The 21,809-nt window shown below is 44.0% G+C and overlaps 1 protein-coding gene across 5 annotated transcripts in view; it reads right to left on the bottom strand.

Annotated features, from left to right (window-relative positions):
- The window catches only part of dock4 (dedicator of cytokinesis 4), a 238,917-nt gene that overhangs the window by 172,505 nt on the left and 44,603 nt on the right, over nucleotides 1–21,809 (bottom strand). For all 5 annotated transcript variants that reach the window (XM_055650008.1, XM_055650011.1, XM_055650009.1 and 2 more), the window contains exons 2-6: nucleotides 13,733–13,816; nucleotides 10,485–10,525; nucleotides 9,893–9,948; nucleotides 7,407–7,503; nucleotides 2,039–2,187 (exon numbers count right to left, since the gene is read on the bottom strand). In XM_055650008.1, the coding sequence (XP_055505983.1) occupies nucleotides 2,039–2,187; nucleotides 7,407–7,503; nucleotides 9,893–9,948; nucleotides 10,485–10,525; nucleotides 13,733–13,816 (427 nt within the window). The remainder of the gene's footprint in view (nucleotides 1–2,038; nucleotides 2,188–7,406; nucleotides 7,504–9,892; nucleotides 9,949–10,484; nucleotides 10,526–13,732; nucleotides 13,817–21,809) is intronic.

Genomic DNA, 21,809 nt, shown 5'->3' with positions numbered 1-21,809 from the left:
CGCCCAAAACCTCTGCTCGGTTGCAATAACCAACCTGATCTCCCGGTGGCTCAGCACTTCAACTCCCCCTCCCATTCCGAATCCGACCTTTCTGTCCTGGGCCTCCTCCATGGCCAGAGTGAGGTCCCCCGTAAATTGGAGGAGCAGCACCTCATATTTCGCTTGGGTAGTTTACACCTCAGCGGTATGAACATTGACTTCTCTAATTTCAGGTAGTCCCTGCTTTCTCCTTCTTTCCCTCCCCTTCCCAGCTCTCCCACAGCCCACTGTCTCTGCCTCTTCCTTTCTTCTTCCCACCCCCCCCCCCCCCCCCCCCCCCAGTCTGAAGAAGGGTCTCGACCCGAAAACGTTGCCTATTTCCTTCGCTCCATAGATGCTGCCTCACCCGCTGAGTTTCTCCAGCATTTTTGATTACATTCATTAAAATAAACTGTGTGCTGTGATATTTGAGAATTTCTGCCTGTCTGGTTTGGTGTCTTCTGTCGACACCCTCGATGGGCATGAATCAGAGACCAGGAATTACATTGGTCAGTCCCAGTCATCTCACACAGCTGGTGTGAACCTCTACACATCTTCACTCCACAACAACAATGATGCCTCTCGATTCTCCGTCCATCATCTGTGACTGTTTAAACGAGTAAAGGACAGAGTGCAGCAGCTGCCGGGAGTCGACACAAAGCCCCCCCCACCGCAGACCCCCCCCCCCCACCGCCCCACCCCCCCACCGCAGACCCCCCCCACCGCAGCCCCCACACCTCCACCGCAGACCCCCACCACAGACCCACCCACCCACCGCAGCCCATCTCTCCCCCCCCCCCAATGCAGCCCCTGCTGATTTTTAAAATTAGCAACCAATAATTCAAGGCCAAAAGGAGCTCATTATTACTGTATGTAAAAGTGTAGTTCATTATACACAAACAAATGGGTCAACATGCTACCAGCATTTGTTTTTTTTTGTGCTTAGTTCAGAGTTTAGAGATACAGGGTGGAAACAGGCCCTTCGGCCCATCGAGTCTGCACGGACCAGCAATCCTCAAACATCAACACTATCCTACCCACACAAGGGACGATTGACAATTCACAGAAGATAATTGACCTACAAACCTGTACGTTTTTGGAGTGTGGGAGGAAACCAGAGCGAGAACGGAGATCGGAGAAAACCCATGTGGTCACAGGGAGAACGTACAAACTCCGTTCAGACAGCACCCGTAGTCGGGATCGAACTCCGGGTCAATTTCAGCAGTCAGTGAGTCCACCCCGGCACAAAGTACACATGCACGGCCACAGGGACAGTGAACACAGCCAGCACCAAACCGCTCAACAAAGTGTGTTCTTGTACTTATCATTTTAAACGTACATATTCTTTACACTGTCTATTCCAATCTCCCCCTCAAACCACAGAAACAAGGAACTGCAGCAGATGCTGGTTTACAGTGGGTCAGGCAGCATCTGTGGAGAACATGGATAGGTGACTCAGAGTGCTGGGTCAGGCAGCATCTGTGGAGAACATGGATAGGTGGCGTTTCACAGAGTGCTGGAGTAACTCTGCGGGTCAGGCAGCATCTGTGGAGAACATGGATAGGTGACGTTTCACAGAGTGCTGGAGTAACTCAGCGGGTCAGGCAGCATCTGTGGAGAACATGGATAGGTGACGTTTCACAGAGTGCTGGAGTAACTCTGCGGGTCAGGCAGCATCTGTGGAGAACATGGATAGGTGACGTTTCACAGAGTGCTGGAGTAACTCTGCGGGTCAGGCAGCATCTGTGGAGAACATGGATAGGTGACGTTTCACAGAGTGCTGGAGTAACTCAGCGGGTCAGGCAGCATCTGTGGAGAACATGGATAGGTGACGTGTCGGGTTGGGATCCATCTTCAGGCTGATTGCAGGGGTGGGAGGAAAGCAAGCTAAAGAGTGGAGGGTCCATAGAATATGACTTTCCAGTTTGTTTGCACATTACTGATTACTGACAGAGTTGGCCATCCAACCTCACACACATACACACACACTACAGGAGCCGGGCGGGCGGGCGGTGCTTACTCATTGCCCCAGTCCAGGCGGGCAGTGATGTGCCTCTTGACGTCCTTCATCCGGTCATGGGTCAGGTGCCCGACCAGGACCTGCTGACGGAGATCCAACAGCTCGTTCATAACGTGCCTCAGCCGGTGGAACAAGTCCCCTTCGTTCTTCTGCCAAAGGGAGAGAGGAGATAAAGAACTTTGTACGTCTTAGCAAAATTATGTTCTTTAGTTTTAGTACAGTGAGATATAGCGCGGAAACAGGCCCTTTGGCCCACCACGTCCGTGCCAACCAGCGATCCCCGTACATTAGCTCTATCCTACACTTGGGACAATTTACAATTTTACCAATGCCAATTAACCAACAAACCTGCACGTCTTTGGAGTGTGGGAGGAAACCGGCGAGCCCAGAGAAAACCCACGCAGGTCACGGGGAGAATGTACCAACTCCATACAGACAGCACCGGTAGTCAGGATCAAACCCGGCACTGTGAGGCAGCAACTCTACTGCTGTACAACCTTGCCAGCCTATGTTCTTTCATAAAGGTGTAGGAAGGAACTGCAGATGCTGGTTTACACCGGAGATAGACACAAAATGCTGGAGTAACTCTGCAGGAAAGGCAGCATCTCTGGAGAGAAGGAATGGATCAGACCGAAGAAGGGCCAAGACCTTAAACGTCACCCATTCCTTCTCTCCAGAGATACTGCCTGTCCTGCTGAGTTACTCCAGCATTTTGTGTCTTTCTTCTTTTGTAAAGGTATCAACTACAAACCACAACAAATTCACTGCAGTCCCTCATCTTGGTCAATACAGAAAGATGTCCCCAGAGAGGCACTGAGTTTCAAACATGATTTACAATCAGAAAGAGCCGAATGCATCACATTAGAAATCGTAGCCAAAACAGAATGGAAACTGGTCCTTCTTTGCAAAGACCTTGGGATGGAAGATGAGAATGTTATCAGACATCTACAATATCCTCAGGAAAACCAAGATATTTGAGAATTAATCAATTTGTTTGAAATGCAGAAATGACCGTCATGAGCGATCTCGACTCGGACAGCCCAAACATTTCCTTTTCTGAATTTTATAAATCAAACACGACCTGCAGAACCTTTAAATTAGGTTACAAATCTTCAGCACTATTTGTTTTTCTTACTCTTTTCTGTCGATTATTATTTCAAGTTTCTTTCATTAAAATCACTTGCAAAAAACATTTTCAATTCAGGACATATATGATGCAGACTCCCCCCCCCACACACACCCCCACCAAATTGTGTTTACAGTCCTGTTAAGCTGCAGCAAGTAAGAATTTCATTCCATATGACAATTAAACTCTCTTGACCCTGGTGAAGGGGGTTATTGAAAGCTGAAAGGTGTTGTGCGCCCATGTTCGATGCTGCAGAGACTGGATAACACACTGATCAGGATTTCATCAATTTGATTGCGATCAAGGTCACTTTAAGATCGTTTCTGACATGCTACCACCCTGCAAAAGGTCACACCAGCTGGGCTTTTGGATTCGACCCGCATTCCTGTCCCTGGCTCTGACCTTACGCTGCCTCGCAGCATCAAACTGAGCTGCAGTGAAGCGGAAAGATCTGATCTCACAAAACCAATGCCTGCGATGAACAAAACAACATGGTCCCCAGTGGGAGGTGTGGGTGGGGACTGGGTGGGACCCCAGGAAAGTGGGTTTCATGAAGTGTGACGGACACAGAGTGCTGGAGTAACTCAGCGGGTCAGGCAGCATCTCTGGAGAACATGGATAGGTGACGTTTCAGGTCGAGACCCTTCTTCAGACTCAAGTGGGAGATGGACAGAGGAATGAACAGCAGGAACTAGGACAAGGATAAGGAAACAACTAAGACGATTTAGCAAATCAATCGGATTGAACAAGTTGGCAGCATGAGCACCTGCCCCATGACTGGGAATCTGCAAGTTTCTGTGCCATCTCCTTGCCCCTGACCCCACACCAACACTGTAAGCTGTACATTTGGCAGCTACTGAGCAAGAAAGCGACTGGAAGTTTTGGATCAGCATCCTTCAATAAAAACCATGTCAATCCTTTCTTATTAACTGTAGCAGGGACTGCCTGAGCCGGTGGCAGCTGGCAGATGTGTGTTTCTCCACCCTCCTCCTGACCTGCAATGCCACGTTTCCATGGGGATGTGGGGCCTGAATCTCAATCAGGAATTTCTGTAGCAGGAAGATGCAGTCTCAGAAAATTCTATTTTATTCAAGAATGGGACCAGGGAATACACTTGGTTATTAAAACACCCCCCTTCCCCCTTCAGAAGCAACTGCTTTTAATCAATCTAGCAGAGCTCCCCTGTTGTCAGCAGCTATACAAATACTGGGGATTAATCCTTGCTAGTTTGGGGAGCTGGCATTTTGAATACTCTCAGGTTCAATCTAATTTGAAAATGATTTCCTTATATTATTCGTTAGCCTGTGACAAAAGGTACAATTGTCATTTCTGCCACTGGACAACATCAGTGTTCTGGTCCTCCACATTTACCCACTTTAATAGCTGAAACAAGTGCATCTTAATCCCTTCATTGGTGGCAAATGATTCTACTTCATCATTTGACAGAGCTAGCAGCAGGAACCACATCATAAAGGGCACAGCACAAGGAGTGAGAGCTATGATTTGTTTACCTTTCATCCTTCTCATTTTAACACATTTTCTCTGCTATCTATCGGTTTAATTTTCCCACTCCAGCCAGACGGTGATCATCTCTTCACAGGCTGTGTGTGATCACTGGTGCTGGTGAATAGGTGACCCCCATTGTCCAGAACAAGTCCCCCTCTCTCCCTTCCTGGACTTGGGCAGCAGTGAAATCACAAGGCCATTGACACCCAATCTTCTGGACATTCTTTACTGGATTGCAATTAAATGTCCACTTTCAAGTCAACATTTCCCCCCTGGCATACAATGGGCTGCTTGCTCTGCATCTGCCAGCTTCGTGAGAGAATATTTTAACTGCAGAAAGGTTTACCTGGACTGACTCAGAATTTAAAGAAAAGGACAATCATTTGTGCTATTATACAGTTAACAAAGGTTACAGCAGGATCTTAATCAACTGGGCAAGTGGGCTGTGGGTCAATGAGGTTGAATGTAGATAAGTGCAAGGTGTATTTTGGGAAGTCAAACCAAGGCAGGACTTTCACAGTGAATGGCAGGGTGCTGGGGTGTGTTGTAAAACGGACGGATCTTCTAGTGTGTAGGTGCATTGCTCCCCGAAGGTGGTGTCACAGGTAGGTATGGTGTCAAAAAGAGTTTTGCAACATTGGCCTTCAATAGTCAATGCACTGAGTAAAGAAGTTTGGATGTTGTGTTACAGTTGTACAAGACGTTGGTGAGGCTGCCAGTATTATGCTCAGTGTTGTTCACCCTGCTATAGGAAGGATGTCGTTAAGCTGGAAGGGGTGCAGAGAAGATTTACGAGGATGTTGCCAGGACTCGAAGGTCTGAACTATAGGAGAGGTTGTACAGGCTGGCACTTTATTCCTTGGAGCACAGGAGGTGGGCCGAAGGGCCCGTTTCCATGCTGTGGGAAGTATTCTTTTCAATCAAATATTATTCCTGGAATTTGTGCTTACTTCAGCTAGTTATTTTGGGACTGTAGCGAGTGGGGGAGAGTTTAGGTTTCATCATTCTGAGGATCTCCTGAGGAAACAAGCCGTTGTTGTGGTTTGCCTTAAACAGAAGGTAAACACACCTCAACAGCCAGGTCAGGAATGCTCCTGCCCCAGCACTTGCATGGTTTAGTCACTGCAGGGCGAGTTGGGAGTACAGTATGAACTCACTCACACTATCATCTGGTGAAAGCTGATGTCTGCCTTGCCCTAGTGGTCGATGTTCTTGACTTTCTTTTATACGGGATACTTCCCACAAATACTGCATGGCAGTTGGTGAAACCGCCAAGCTGAACAGGAAATGTGTTCTTGTTTTGGAGACCCTAAACTTCCTAGCACTTCCTCTTCAATATGAAGCGTTTCAAAGTTCAAAACCCCCAGCTGAACAGGAAACATTTCATTTCTGACAGCTTTGTAATAAACTATTATGCCAATAACTCAATGACAATTATTAATATTCAGCTGGTAAAGCTTCATGCAAGGTTACCTTCAGATCCTGGCAACATTATTAATTAAACAATATTCTCCAGGTTTCATATCATCAAAGTAAAAGAAAAAGGTAGGATAGTCAGCTGTGAGAGTCTGAAAAATACCTATTGAAATAGAGTAGACTTTTTAAACTAATGGACATAAATCAAAGCTAAATACACATTTAATTGTTGAGCCCACTGGCAAGTAAAAGATGAAAATTAAAATCTTCACCATTGCTGCTTTTAATGGTGTTTTAGGGCTGTTTACACAGTGTGTGCTGGTGTCAAAAAATGTTTATGTATGAGTGAAATTTGTAGAGAGAAATATGAAGTGTCGTGTTTTGTTATAAATTCATTAAATCTTGGAGCAGAATTATGCCATTCGGCCCATCAAGTCTACTGTGCCATTCAATCATAGGTGATCTATATCTCCCTCCCAACCACATTACATTCAACCTACTGCAGAACTCCAAGGCTGGTGGGTTTCTTGAGGATCCAACCATATTTCCGTGTACATTTCCTTAAATCCTGCTCCACCTCTCAACTGTTGGCATAACAGTGTATAGATACATAGAAAGAAAATAGGTGCAGTAGGCCATTCGGCCCTTCGAACCAGCACCGCCATTCAATATGACCATGGCAGATCATCTAATATCAGTACCGCGTTCCTGCTTTTTCCCCATATCCCTTGATTCCTTTAGCCCTAAGTGCTAAATCTAACTCTCTCTTGAAAACATGATAAGGGAATAACGTTTAGTGCAAGATCAGCAAAGTCCGTTCAAGGATAGTCCAAGGGACATCAAAGAAGTAGCAGTGAGATTGTGAGGTCATTAACAGCGAGATCGCAGAACTCCACTGTTTAGTTTAGAGATACAGCGATCACCCCGTACACTAGTTTAGTTTAGAGATACAGCGATCACCCCGTACACTAGTTTAGTTTAGAGATACAGCGATCACCGCGTACACTAGTTTAGTTTAGAGATACAGCGATCACCCCGTACACTAGTTTAGTTTAGAGATACAGCGATCACCCCGTACACTAGTTTAGTTTAGAGATACAGCGATCACCGCGTACACTAGTTTAGTTTAGAGATACAGCGATCACCCAGTACACTAGTTTAGTTTAGAGATACAGCGCGGTAACAGGCCCTTCGGCCCACCGAGTCCGTACCGAGCAGCGATCACCGCACACTGCTGCTCTCTTCACATTACACAACTGGAGCATGATAAACAAGTATATTTCAAGATTGTGAGTTTCAAATACAAATTAAAATAATTACCACGTAAAGCTGTTTCCACATGATCCCCCATTCCCGCAGAGTCCCTGTCATCTCCGTAATGACGGTGTCTTCAGTTGGAACAACTGTTTCAAATTGCCTGCGATTATCAAAAGAACAGATTTGTCATAAATTGAAGGACATATTTGAAACAAGTTACAGAAGTATTGGGACGTTTCATTTTTTAAAGAGAGGATAACTTATGTTTCTATTTGTGAAAATCTTGGGCAAAACAATTGCATGGAAGTAAATGATTTTCAAGCACGCTACGCAATGTGTTGGAACTAAAAAACACCTCTATTTGTTGTACTTAAAATACATTTTCCTTTCAAAGTGTGAAGTTTCCATGCAGTAACAGTGCAGGGTGGCAGGGTGGCGCAGCAGTAGAGTTGCTGCCTTACTACGCCAGAGACCCAGGTCTGATCCCAACTACGGGTGCTGTCTTTGTGGAGTTTGCACGTTCTCCCCGTGACCTGCATGGGTTTTCTCCGAGATCTCTGGTTTCTTCCCACACTCCAAAGACGTACAGGTTTGTGTAAGTTAATTGGCTTGGTATAATTGTAAATTGTCCCTCGTGTGTGTTGGATAGTGTTAGTGTGTGAGGAATCACTGGTCAGCGCTGTCTCGATGGGCTGAAGGGCCTGTTTCCGTGCAGTATCTCTAAATTAAACTGTAATCCACATACTTAATAACAGTCACAAGAAAATATTTCATACATTGACCTGTAGAAAATCTAAGATCCATTTTCATTTAGATTTATTAAAAAAATATAGGTGGACTATTAACACAATATCTTTAGTTGGAAAATGACTATGGTTTGAGGGGCAGTCACGTGGGCAGTGGGGAAACAGGTCCAGTGTATTGTTTGGGCAACACCGTCGCTGCCCCAAGCGCAGCCCCATGGAGGTCATGGCAGGAGCGAGTAGACTGTGGCTCCCACTCTGATAGACTGTGGCTCCCACTCTGATAGGGAGCAGGAGAACAAAGACCCCCATGTCAGCCAGCCCATCACCGAGACCAACTTATACAAGTGGAGATGAAGCCCAAGCGAGGCCACTCTGTGTGCTGGTCCCAGAGGTGGATCTACAATTCCACTCTTTTAATCTTTCTATACACTGTGGGCGGCTTGGCTGTAATCATGTATAGTCGGTTCGCTGAATGGATGGCACACAACATAAAGCTTTTCACTGTACCTCGGTACATGTGACAATAATAACAAACTAAATAAAGGGGGAGAGGGAGAGGGCAGGAGGTTTTGGAAACACATGGGATGGGTCCTGGGGGGTATCTCCAGTAAAACTCTTTCATCCCTGTCGACAACAAAGCCACCAAATCATTTTACAGCTTCACCAATCCACTCCCATAAACTATCTGAAGTCCTTTAGGAAACACAATCCCCAGCCCACACTCTGTAGAGCCAGTGCTGGGGACTGCAGGTAGTTACAAACCCCTGCTGGTTTCGGGGCTTTAGGCTGGCCACAGATTTACACACATTACATTCTTACACCTCAAACTAAGCACTGAAATACCTCTGAATTGGGCACTCACAATTTCAGATCTAATTGGGTTCTTTCTAATCTAAAGGTTTTAAGATCAGTCCAAATCTGTTATTTTTAATGAGTAAATTAAACTGGATTTAAGATTGATAGGTATATTGGCTTAGAATTGTAGTTGGGCAAATAGGACATTGGTGTTTAAGAGGCTGTTAGATAGGCAATTGCAGGGAATGGAGGTATATGGATCACGTGTAGGCAGAGAAGATTAGTTTAACTTGGCATCATTTACAGCACAGACAAGGTGGCCGAAGGGCCTGTTCCTGTGCTATAATGTCCTGCGTTCTATTTTTGGATTCAACTCGGCTCTATCCAGAAACAATTGAACGTCCCCATAGCTGAAAATGTTTCCTTTACCGGGCGAGTGAACAGCTTGTGGCCAGAACAATTGTGTGAAAGGGTGAAGAGAGATAATTAGCAAACCACAATAATTCACACGCACACAGCCAGGAATATTTCAAGTCCAACGTATTCTTGGCCAAGGACACATTAAAATCTAATTGCCAACTACATGCCCGGATTCATATTTATTGGGAAATGCAGGTAGCTATTTTGCTCCTTATATTTCCTACATCCTCCATGTCAGATGTATCAAAGGTAGGAAATATAAGGAAGTGCTTTCAGCATTAAATACCAATTAATCTCTTAATGCAATTCATAAATCTTCAGTAAGCAGCCAATCTGATCATGATGAGAGAATAATTACAGATTATGAAGGATATGTTCCTCTGTAGGCTTAATGAAATCTTCCTGCAAGCAACTGGATAGATACCATGATATTGTAGCAAGCAACTGGATAGATACCTTGATATGGTAATTACAGTAGCAATCTGTTTAATAACCGCACAAATCATTGTTTCACAAATATTCCCAAACCCATTTAGAGAGTTAAGACAGTAGACACCTTTCTTTCACAATTTAGAATTCTGAACTCACCCTCTGTTTTTGACATTTGCATTTTTCAAGTGGATATAGGCAGCGGGGAAAACTCCCTTGAAGAATTGAAAAAATCCGTTATTTTTTTTCAAAGTACTTTTATTACTTACACATTACAAATATTATTGTGAATAATTCATGCACCACACATGCCTTGAAATATAAAGTACCGGAAACAAAAGCCTCCATTTATGCAGCATTTTCTCTAAGATTCTACAAGTAAAAGGAACCCAAGGGATTTACATCAAACAACTCATCACACAGACATCACTCAAAGACATTGCGCGGACTTCACATGGACATCGCTCGCAGACATCTGGCCAAACATGCTCAACAAACAAAGGTTTTAATTAATGTATACTGGTAAAGTTATGATATTTCAAAATTGACATTATTGCTTAAATTAAACTCTCTGAAATCACACACGCTTCTTTCTGGATTCTGAAAGTCCAGGATTAGCATCTAACAATAGCAGAAATAAATAATGAGAACTTATTATAGAGAAAATAAAATAAAGCATGGCCTCTTGTATGCACAATTCATAAAGTCCCATAAACCACATGCAGAAGTTTAAATGTGTAGATGAAAATACCTTTGTGCTTGGATTTTTAAAAACAAATCCTCTGTACCAACCTGAGGACAAAATGGAAAAGGCAATCATCAGTTGTTTTTTTAATTAAAGGGTCTGAGCAGAGTGGTGAAGCACAGGTGATGGAAATTCAACAGGAAACATCACCAGGGCTTGTAAATCATTGCCACCAGCCATGGATTGCAAAGTGTAAAAAACTGCTGTCGACAGCATTGTTTGCAACTGATGAATTTCCCCACAATAACAATGAGACTAATATCATTCACCATTATTTGTGCACCAATTTCCAGCAATTTCTGGAAATGGAACAAACACTGCAAATGTAAAGTTGCTGCATGTGTTTTGCTGATTCATTGCGAGCTTTGTGCAAACAGCATCTCCTTGTCTGGCTCATTGAAATTCATTGAATGGGGCATGGAGCTGCTTTCCTTGCACAGTAGATATCAACTACAGTGTCAGAGAAGAGCTGAATGATGCAGAGAGGCAGTTAACAGCCACAATTAATTAATCCTGGATTAGCTTCTTTTCATGATGAGCTAAATGTTAATTACTGCCAATGAACCGCTCTCACGCCAAACATTAGCCGCTACTCCAGCACCATCTCATTATTCTAATTGTTAGTTCATCTTGGAAATGTAAAGTATCCCAAATATTAATATCTCCTCTTTCTCTCCCATGCTTAATCCTACCATTCTACTTTATAATTTCTATTCCTGATCTCCTGGAGAGAAGGAATGAGGGACGTTTCAGGTCAAGCCATTTCTTCTGAGACTTTTTTTTAAAGAGGTGCTGCCAGTTACACTGAATGCAGTTCCAGCATTTTGTGTCTATCTTTGGTTTAAACCAGCATCTGCAGTTCCTTCCTACAACAGTGAGAACATCTTCCATGTGGTTATCTATCCATCTCCATCTCAGTACTCTGTGCTACCACCAACCTTCTGGCAGGTTAAGGTGATACACAGGACTGCAATATTCACTTGGGATCTAGATATCCCAGGCATGATGGACCGAATTGACTAATTCTGCTCCTAGAACTTAAGAGTGAAGATGTGAGCTGTCAACAACCTGCAATGTAAAATGGTATGGAGGTAATCTGGAGCTTTGATCCATTTTTAGTTTCAACAGGAATACGTGGGTTACAGAAGGAGTGAGATTTAACCGACAAGAGGAGACTGCATCTGTTGGTGAGTACAACTAATTATGGATCAAAATTTCTTAATGAAGCTTTGTTGAAAAGTTTGCCCAACCTCTCCCTGCAGCTCATAGCCTCTAATTCAGGCATCATTCCAAGCCAATGATATCCCCACTCATCTACACCAAATTACTTACCAAATAGAGAAAGGCCTGGATAGAGTGGATGTGGAGAATATGTTTCCACTGGTGGGAGAGTCTAGAACCAGAGGCCATAGCCTCAGAATAAAAGGATGTACCTTTAGAAAGGAGATGAGGAAGAGGAATTTCTTTCAGCAGCAGCTGGTGAATTTGTGGAGATCTTTGCCACAGACAGCTGAAGGCGGAGATAACAGATATTTGATTAGTCCAGGTGTCAGGGGTTATGGGGAGAAGACTGGCGGACGGGGTTGAGAGGAAAAGATAGATCAGCCATGATTGATGGGCTGAATGGCCTAATTCTGCTCCTATCATTATGAACATATGCACATGATCACAGTGCCTCTTTCCCTGATGGAGCCCCCAGAGGGAAGGTCTTTGAATTTAACAGCAGGGGGCATCAAGTGTCTACAAGAGACACAAGGAACTGCAGGTGCTGGTACATTGAGCAAAATGCAAAGTGCTGGAGTAACCCTTCAGACTGAAGGGTCCCAACCCAAAATATAGTCTGTCCATTCCCTCCACAGATGTTGCCCAACTTGCTGAGTTCCTCCAGCACTTTTTGCCCACTCTGTTGACCCAGAATGCACAATCTATTTTACACAGTTTTCCAGGCATTGATACATTTCTAAGCCATTTTATTTTTCCTCCAAGGGCCATTTAATTTTACAGATTACACCCCTCTCCCACAAGGCACCAGCAACACAGGCTGCTGAAGTTCAGGAACAGACTCATATAGACTGACAAGTGAAGTTTGCATTTTATATAAGAATCAGTGTAGTCAAAAACAATTGAAGTACTAAACACAAAGGAATTATAAATATGTAATATTTCCCCATCCCACAAACATATTTTGAACTTCAAACTTTGATTGATGAACGAAGAACGGAGACGAGGAAACACTTTTTCTCACAGAGAGTGGTGAGTCTGTGGAATTCTCTGCCTCAGAGGGCGGTGGAGGCAGGTTCTCGGGATGCTTTCAAGAGAGAACTAGATAGCGCTCTTAGAAATAGTAGAGTCAGGGGATATGGGGAGAAGGCAGGAACGGGGTACTGATTGGGGATGATCAGCCATGATCACATTAAATGGCGGTGCTGACTCGAAGGGCCGAATGACCTACTCCTGCACCTATTGTCTATTGAAAACATCCTTAACACACTGCATTTCTTGTTAGACACAGAGAGCTGGAGTAACTCAGTGAGACAGGCAACTTCTGTGGAGAACATGGATAGGTGGCGTTTCACAGAGTGCTGGAGTAACTCAGTGGGTCAGGCAGCATCTCTGGGGAACATGTTTCGGGTCAGGACCCATCTTCAGACTGAAAAAGTGCCCTGACCTGAAAGATTGCCAGATATTGCTTGACCCGCTGAGTTACTCCAACACTTTGTATCTTTTTCTGTAAATCAGCATCTGCAGATCCTTGCGCCTGCATTTCTTTTTGTTTATTTTGTGTCCATCTTTGGTATAAACTAGCAACTGCAGTTCCTTTTTATTACATTTAGTCTGCATTTCTTGTTAGGTTTGCTCCAACTCCCCATGTCGGTGCAATTAAATCTCACAGTATTACAACTTGGTGTTTTAGTGTACTGGCTTAGAAATCATCAAACTGCCACAGGTACTAATCCGTCTACACTCACAATCAAATGAATCACCTTCTCGAGTTATGACCAATTGCATCTGTTGGCTGGCCTTTGATAGAGCATGTAAATCAGAACGTTGAGCATTAGCAGAGTTAACAGCCTGAAACAGCAGCTCTCAGTTGCTGCCTACAGTAATCAAGAACATAACATGAGCAATAAAAGTCTGCCATTGGGTCCCCAATGCCTGTTCCGACAAAACAACCTGATAAATCCCGGCATGAACATGTAACGCACATTTCCAATTAAAGATGTTTTCATTCCTCAATAAATTTGCAAACTCACCCTCACATTTCTCCAGTATTTGGACGGTGTCCCCAACTTCCAACGGTAAACCATGAGGGATCATTCCCCGAAACCCCGAGATCACTGGAGGAGAGATCAGAACACCTCAATTATTACTGAAGATTCTGCTCACATTTATAAAATATCAAGCATATGCATGGGTTCCACACATCCTGAATTAAACAGCAACACTTACAAATTTTTGTAACAACATGTGGGTGGCAAGGTGGTAGAGTTGCTGTCTTTCTGCAACAGAGACCCGGGTTCGATCCTGACTACAGGTGGTGTCTGTACGGAGTTTGTACGTTCTCCCCGTGACCACTTGGGTTTTCTCCGGGTGCTCCGGTTTCCTCCCACACTCCAAAGACATACAGGTTTGTAGGCTAATTAACATTCGGTAAAATTGTACATTGTCCCTAGTGTGTAGGATAGTGTGTCCTGGGATCGTTGGTTGGCACAGACTCCGTGGGCTGAAGGGCCTGTTTCCACGCTGTATCGCTAAAATCTAAAGCAACCTATAGTTTGAAATCAGTTTTAAATCAGTGCAAATGCTCTGCTGTCAGCAAGAAAGAAGGTGCTTTCATCAGACGACCATTAAAAGCAATGGTCTACAAAGAGACTGCATGGCTATAGGATATGATAGACAATAGGTGCAGGAGTAGGCCATTCAGCCCTTCGAGCCAGCACCGCCATTCATTGTGATCATGGCGAATCATCCACAATCAGTACCCCGTTCCTGCCTTCTCCCCATATTCCCTGACTCCGCTATCATTAAGAACTCTTTAAACGATACGATATAACTTTATTTATCCCAGGGGAGAAATTGATCAAATTTACATCACAAACTAAATTTCAGCAGAAAACATTGATTAAAGATGCAATTTAACACATAAAAACCCCCACACAATGATCATGTAATGTTGGCAATCCAAACTGTGGACCATGTTGAATCTTCTGCTCCCTTGCCCAATCCCTCTGTGTGGTGGGTAGGATGGACTTGCTGACTGCCCGTTCTTGCTTTGATAGTACTTTTTTCAGGAAAAGTTTAAGATATTTTCATAATATAAACCACACAGCATTTTTCCTATTTTCAACTCCATCTTCTGCTGTGGTTATGTGACCAACCAATCATTGAGCTCTCCACCTAACCCATCCATCTCCAAGTTAGGGTTTGTCAGAAGACGGTTATTCGATCCAGGCGACTTCTTCTTTCGTGTCCACCATCTATGTTTCAAATGTTTGGCCAGGCTCTTGCACAGTGGACAGCCTTCTTGTTTGCCACCACTAGATCTTCCAGACAGCATTGTTCACCAAGAAGTAGGCATGTTAGTCGGTGTGGTATAGATTGTACAGATGTTAGTAGGTGTGGCATGGATTGTACAGATGTTCCACATTCACATTCTGTGTCTGCCGCATCTGCATAGCCCCATTTGCCTAGCCCCATATTGGTCTTGCATCGGCCCATTCCAGTACGAAGCCTATCGTGGGACTTCCAGGTCTTCCAGTCACACCTGTGGCCAGGTGATAGCTGTTCCTTGGTTGGGGTTGGCATCTTTATGTGGTGGTGGTTTTCACTGCATTTCTTTTCCCACAAGGCTAGTCTGGTTGCTTGAGGACACTGTGACAGTGACTGGACTATGTGAAGGAAGCTCTTTTGGGGCTGGGTGATGGGAGCGACAGGAATGGCGGGTGTCCCCAACTTGCCTACTACGTTCAGTTCTACCGGCAACTGATCTGCGGATTCCTGGTGGAGCAATACCGGCCAAGACATGCAAGCTATCCACATCCGTTGGTTTTAGGCAGCCATTGTTACATCTGCAGCTGTCATTAAGGGCAGCATCAACTTTCTTCGCATGAGGTGATTTCTCCCAAACATTACAAGCATATTCTGCAGCAAAGTAGCACAGCGCAAGAGCAGTTGACCGCAGTGTGGATGCATTGGTAACCACACCACGAGTTTGCCAGCTTGCGTAGGAGGCTGTTCCTCATCCTCACTTTGTCCTTCACCTTTTCGATGCGTTGCTTGAAGGAGAGGGTTTGGTCCAGAGTGACCCCAAGGTAGACGGGGTAGTCACAATGTCTCAAAGGGACACCATTCTATGTTAAGGACAGCTTCCTCCCATCTTCACGATTACAATTGTGGAACAGGCTAACGGGTCTTAGCAGGATTTGTCTTCAGTTGGTTGTCCTTGTAGTAGATGGTCAAGTTGTCGAAGGATGATGAGAAGGTCGCTTCCACCTCATCTATGTGAGTGCTCTGGGCTGCTAATCCAAGGTTGTCAGCGTAAATGAAGCTTCTAGTCCCTAGGAACACGGGCTGATCATTAGTGTATACATAGAAACATAGACATAGAAAATAGGTGCAGGAGGAGGCCTGTACATTGAACAGCACCAGAGCAAGGATGCTGCCCTGAGGTAGGCCTCTCTTTTGTTTCCTCCATCTGCTGCATTTATCATTTAGGCGACTGCCAGGAAAGAGGTGCCTCTGATTCCCACATCTCAATCACAGGACCTCTGGCCCATCAAATCCACAGCAACTCAAGCCACCATTTACATTAACCCCAGATCAGTTTTCAATTCTTTCCCAGTTTCTACCAGACACCAGAGTGCAGTTACAGCGCCTAATCTTTAGGATTGAAAGGAAACCCACGTGGACACAGATAAACATGTAAACTCCACACAGATAGCAGGGAAGGCCAGGACTGAATCCAAGTCAAGACATTCAGTGCTGGAGCATCTCAGCAGGTCAGGCAGCATTTCTGGAGAACATGAATGGGGTGGGGAAGACCACAAACGGTGCCAAAGTGCGACCTTAAATTATGCCACTCCCACTGCTTGCTTTTGTGGATTCAAACCCTCACCAAAATGTTTCATCTCATCCCCTGCAATCAATCATGGAACGTACTTAAACTGCACTTTTGAGAAATACGGGCATTGTAAAATTTGCAATATAAATTGATTGCTTTGTATCCCTGATTCTTCTTAATGGTCAAAGATGATGAGCAGCCATGTGCCAAGAGTTTAATGACAGATAACTGGTACCATTGGTGATGAATGTGGTTAATATTGTCATTGCTATTAAATGCAAGGAATCGCACCAGTTATGTAGTAATTACCTTCACCATGAGAGGTTAGCAGAGTGGGAATAAAGAACATTCTACGTACGAGGGCATCACTCTCAGAACCTTTTGTTTCAGGGAAAACTGTCGACTATTGAAACACCTCCAGCGGCAAATGGGTCCCAGGGGCATTGCATGCCAGCAATTAGAAAAGCAATTTACATGGCTGCACTGGTTATTTATGCTGACAAAACTTGCTGTCTGCCAAAGTTCACACACATGGAATACAATTTGAGATGAATTTCTGGGACAGAGGCATCATATCCTTAATTGCCCCAGGAACACAGCCACTGCCTTTCCTGAACTCCCGTGAAGATAGACACAAAATGCTGGAGTAACTCAGCAGCACAGGCAGCATCTCTGAACATGAAGGACATTCTTGACTCGAAACATCACCCATTCCTTCTATCCAGAGACGCTGCTTGTCCCGATTATTGTCCCAGCATTTTGTGTCTATCTTCGGTGTAAACCAGCATCTGCAGTTCCTTCTGACACATTTCCTGTAAAGATGCTGTTCAGCTGCGAGTTCCACGTCTGCAGCAGCTCTCTGCCATGTCACTGATTAGCAGTTTATCTGTTTCTCCCAATACCATGCATTTCCTGCCTGCAATTTAATCTCCAGCATCCGAATTCTTGAGGAAAAGGACAATTATCTAGATTTCCCTCACAAGGGCTATATTTTGGCACTTCCCAACGTTCTCCACAAATTAGGATACATAACAATAACAATTCAGTTTGTCCATTTTGAAAAATACAAAACCAGTTCTTTGTAAGAGCATTCCTTCATTTTGACGTAAAAATAAGATCAGTTATTTTGTTAGTCTTCTGACCTTGAGCACGTTTCAACACAAAGCTGCCACAAACAAACCAAAGACAAAGTTCTGGAGGAACTCAGCAGATCAGGCTTAGAAACGTAGTCTAGGATGGCAAATCCATAAGTAAGAGTGTTAAATGTACAAGGAACATTATTAGGAATTAAAATTCTTGAAGGCACAAGACACTACATTTTTATAGCAAGTAAAATCATGTACAACAGGAGAAAGTTAAAGAGAAAACACCCTCAAAGATAACGAATAAAGGAAGGAAGATGCAATGGGAATAACAGATGAGATTGTTTGACCAGTAAGTGTACACCTCCAGGAACAGGGGCTACCTGAGGAAGAGCTGCAATAAACTACATTCATTCAAAGAGAGAAGCCGCATTTTACTGGGTGGGACCAGGTGGAGCAAGTCCTCTGCTTGTAAATTGTTCCCTTGTGTGTAGGATAGTGCTAGTGGACGGGGTGATTGCTGATCGGCTTGTACACGGTGGGTCAAAGGGCCTGTTTCCCCACTGTACCACCAGGGGCGCCGCACGACTGGCAGCCTCGCCAACAGTCTGTCTGTTTTTTTGTCTTTTTAAAAAAATGTTAGAGTGTTTTTAAAGTTTGTATAAATGTTCTCTGGTTTGTTTTATGTGGGGGAGAGGGGGAGGGGGAGGGGGAGGGGGAAACATTTCAGTGTCTTACCTTGCCGGAGATGCGATTGTTTTCCGGATCGTGTCTCCGGTTGCTCTGTGGCCTAACATTACGGAGCTGGAGGCCTCGCTCGGGACGGACTGTGAACCCACCGCGGGGCGTGGACTTACCATCGGAGCTGATCCCTTGCCTGGGATCGCTCCAACCGCAGCCTGCGGTCTTTAACATGGAGAGCGCACAGTCTCGGGAGAGACTGAGTCGGGAGCTCCAACGACGCAGAGGTTTGACCAGCCCCGACCCGGGGTCCGATAGCTGATCGCCCCGACGAGGAGCCCAACCGCCCGCTACGGGCGTAAGATCGTCCCGTCAACGGAAGGCTCAAAACTCCCAACCGCAGGAGAACAAAGAAGGGAAGTGATTAAACTCTTTATTTCACCTTCCATCACAGTGAGGAATGTGGAGGAGTCACTGTGGTGGATGTTTATGTTAAAATGTATTGTGTGTTCTGTTGCATTTTATTTGTACGACTAACTTGGCAAATGAGATTCCTCGTATGTTGTAAAACATACTTGGCTAATAAAGTATTATTGTATTGTATATCTCTACAGTCTGAAGCCTAAAAGAAGATTTATGAGGATGTTGGCAGGACTGATGCACGTTACACAGTACAGCAGCAATGTCCTGGATAGACTTTGACCTCCCATGGGAACCATTTCTTGATTAGTACGGGTGTCAGAGGTTATGGGGAGAAGGCAGGAGAATGGGGTTAGGAGGGAGAGATAGACCAGCCACGATTGAATGGCGGAGTAGACTTGATGGGCTGAATGGCCTAATTCTGCTCTTATCACTTATGACTTAACCAGCAGCAACACTCAGCAAAGACTGAAGACCCACTGGACAAGAGCATAAAGTGAATCACTTTAAATAATTCTGCCTGCATTAGTTTAAGTTGTCTTTATCTTTATATACAAACAATAAATATATAAAAATGTATGCATGAGGAAAAACATTTATAAATAGGGAGGTTTCACGGCAATCAGGTCACGACCCATGACCCGTACTGTTGCTACGCTACTCCAAATGGATTACACGCGATGAACTGCAGGTAGGCACTTACCATTGTTTCCAGCGTAGCGGGCCCGTTAAAACCCGCTGAAATTGTCAATTTTTGCGCTGTAAATAATTATGGAAATCGGGATAAGCATGTGAGACATTTAGCCTACTTCAGAATTCCAAAAGTGAGGAGAAATGACGGTAGATAGAAGCGAAAGCTGAAGGGACAACAACAGCCAGAGTGCATGGCGAACATTGGCCGTTTGCTTATTGCATTTCATCAACTAAGGTGTTTTTTCTTGATTCCTTTGGCATCTAAAAAGTTTCAGAAGTGATAAATCTGGCTGTAATTTTTTTTAAATCGCCCATAGTTCCTGTGGGTTTTTACATACAAAATGAAAAAGCATCTGAAGAAACATTTACAGCCAGATTTATCACTTCTGAGATTTTTTAGATACCAAAGGAATCAAGAAAAAACACAAATAATGCCTTACTTGATGAAATGCTGTGAGCAAACATGATAATTCCCAATATTTTCATTGTTTATCATGCACTTTAGCTGCTGTTGTCCCTTCAGTTCTCGCTTCTCTATACCTTCATTTCGCTTCACGTTTGGAATTCTAAAGTTGGGTACATGTCCCTCACACTTACCCCGACTTCCACAAATTTTTTCAGCGCAAAAATTCAACATTTTGGTGGTATTTAACAGGTAGGAAAGTACGCGTTTCTAGAATTAATAACATATGCAGGAAGTGACGGATGTCCTCCAGTTGGATTTAGTAGCTCCGTGCGTCGAGCCCTCTGACCCAGTGACCTTTCGTGCAACCCCCCTATAAGCAATATTTTTTTTTAAATTAAATCCAAAATACCAGAGTATTTTCAGAAATCAAGCAGAATATTGTTTTGGTTTCAGCGATTGCTAAAAGCTTAAGCCACTGACATCATTAAGGATGTTTTAATTCACCGAGCTAATTGCCTCAAGACTAAACAACTAAATGCAAATTAAAACTCTCGTCTTGCTAAGATTTAACTTTTACAACAGGCCTGCACAAACGTCATTGAACAAAATCAGTCTTCAATTACCGGACTAAAATCGGTACATAATGTGAATCATTTTAAATAATAAGCAAAAAGTGAACAGAGTCCTCATTTACATCAACTATTGCAAACTCAAAGTTCTTCTGCCTCCACAATTGAGGGTGACAGACCCTCACTGCCCAGGCCCATTCTTCACATATTTCTGAACTTTCTCAGTTTCTTTAAAGAATTTACTCTTTGCTGCAACAAAGTCCAAACCAAACCCAGATTTCTTAGAATGGTGGTTATCTTAAAGTAACATGCCATTTCCAATGTGTTCACTTCCTGATGCTTGTTACTATTTATGCAACACAACATTTCTTAGCAATGCAGAGCTTTGCGGTGAAAAGCCACACACCTGGCCAAGGCTGTGCAAATCTATAAGCTATTCTAACCCAACATCAAACCTGATCTTTCCTAGCAGTCAACATTCATCAGACCCTTGGAAAACTTCTAAATCCAATTGCAGGGTTCAACCTGTTGGAGGAATGTTCACACAGATGCCATATGTAGCGACTGTTTGCACATCTTGGGTATATGAGCAAAGAATAGCACTGTGCCTTGTCACATGTGACCATAAAGTATTCCATTCTATAACGATGAAATGAATAAGAATGGCCAACAACAGCGTTTGACTGTCCCAAGTTAAAGCCTTATCAACAGGTGACCAGAGCCATGCTCAGCACACGAGTTTGGGCAACAAGCGTGAGCACTCAGCCAAAACAAAGAGATTAGTGAAATGTGTTTAAATGTTAATGACTTAACAATATTTGTGGATTAGACATGACTTGTAATCACCCAGAACAGGTGTCAAAGGTCAAACACTGTGTACCTTTGATAACGTTTCTCATTCCTCCACCTGCAAAGGCCAGAAATGAATTAAACAGCAGACAATGGAAGGGTCTCGACCCAAAACGTAACCCATTCCTTCTCTCCAGAGATGCTGCCTGTCCCGCTGAGTTACTCCAGCATTTTGTGCATATCTTCAACTGACAATGGAAAATGTGAGGTGATATGTTTTAGAGGGAAGAATGAGGAAAGGCAATACTGAACAAGAGATGCTGCTCTAGAACAAGTGCAGGGCGTGGATCTTGATGCTTTGGAGGATGTTACGTATAACGTAGTCACAGGGACTGACCAGACCAGGCAAGGGAGAGAGAGAACATGATTCTTACCAGAAGAATGAGGGAACGGAAAATTACAGCTTGTATGAGAGTAAGGAATACCTGGTCAGTCCCTGTGACCACGTTATACATAACATCTCTTTGTTTGTACAACTACTTCAATAAAGAATAAATTAAACTGGAAATAATGACTGGAGGATCCGTATTTTATCGTCTGCGTAAGTTCACTCCTACCTGCCTGTGTAGT

The sequence above is a fragment of the Leucoraja erinacea genome, chromosome 19 (assembly GCF_028641065.1).
Source record: "Leucoraja erinacea ecotype New England chromosome 19, Leri_hhj_1, whole genome shotgun sequence".
NCBI lineage: Eukaryota > Metazoa > Chordata > Chondrichthyes > Rajiformes > Rajidae > Leucoraja > Leucoraja erinaceus.
The sequence above is the reverse complement of the archived record's forward strand: the minus strand, read 5'-3'. Positions and strand labels throughout refer to the sequence as shown.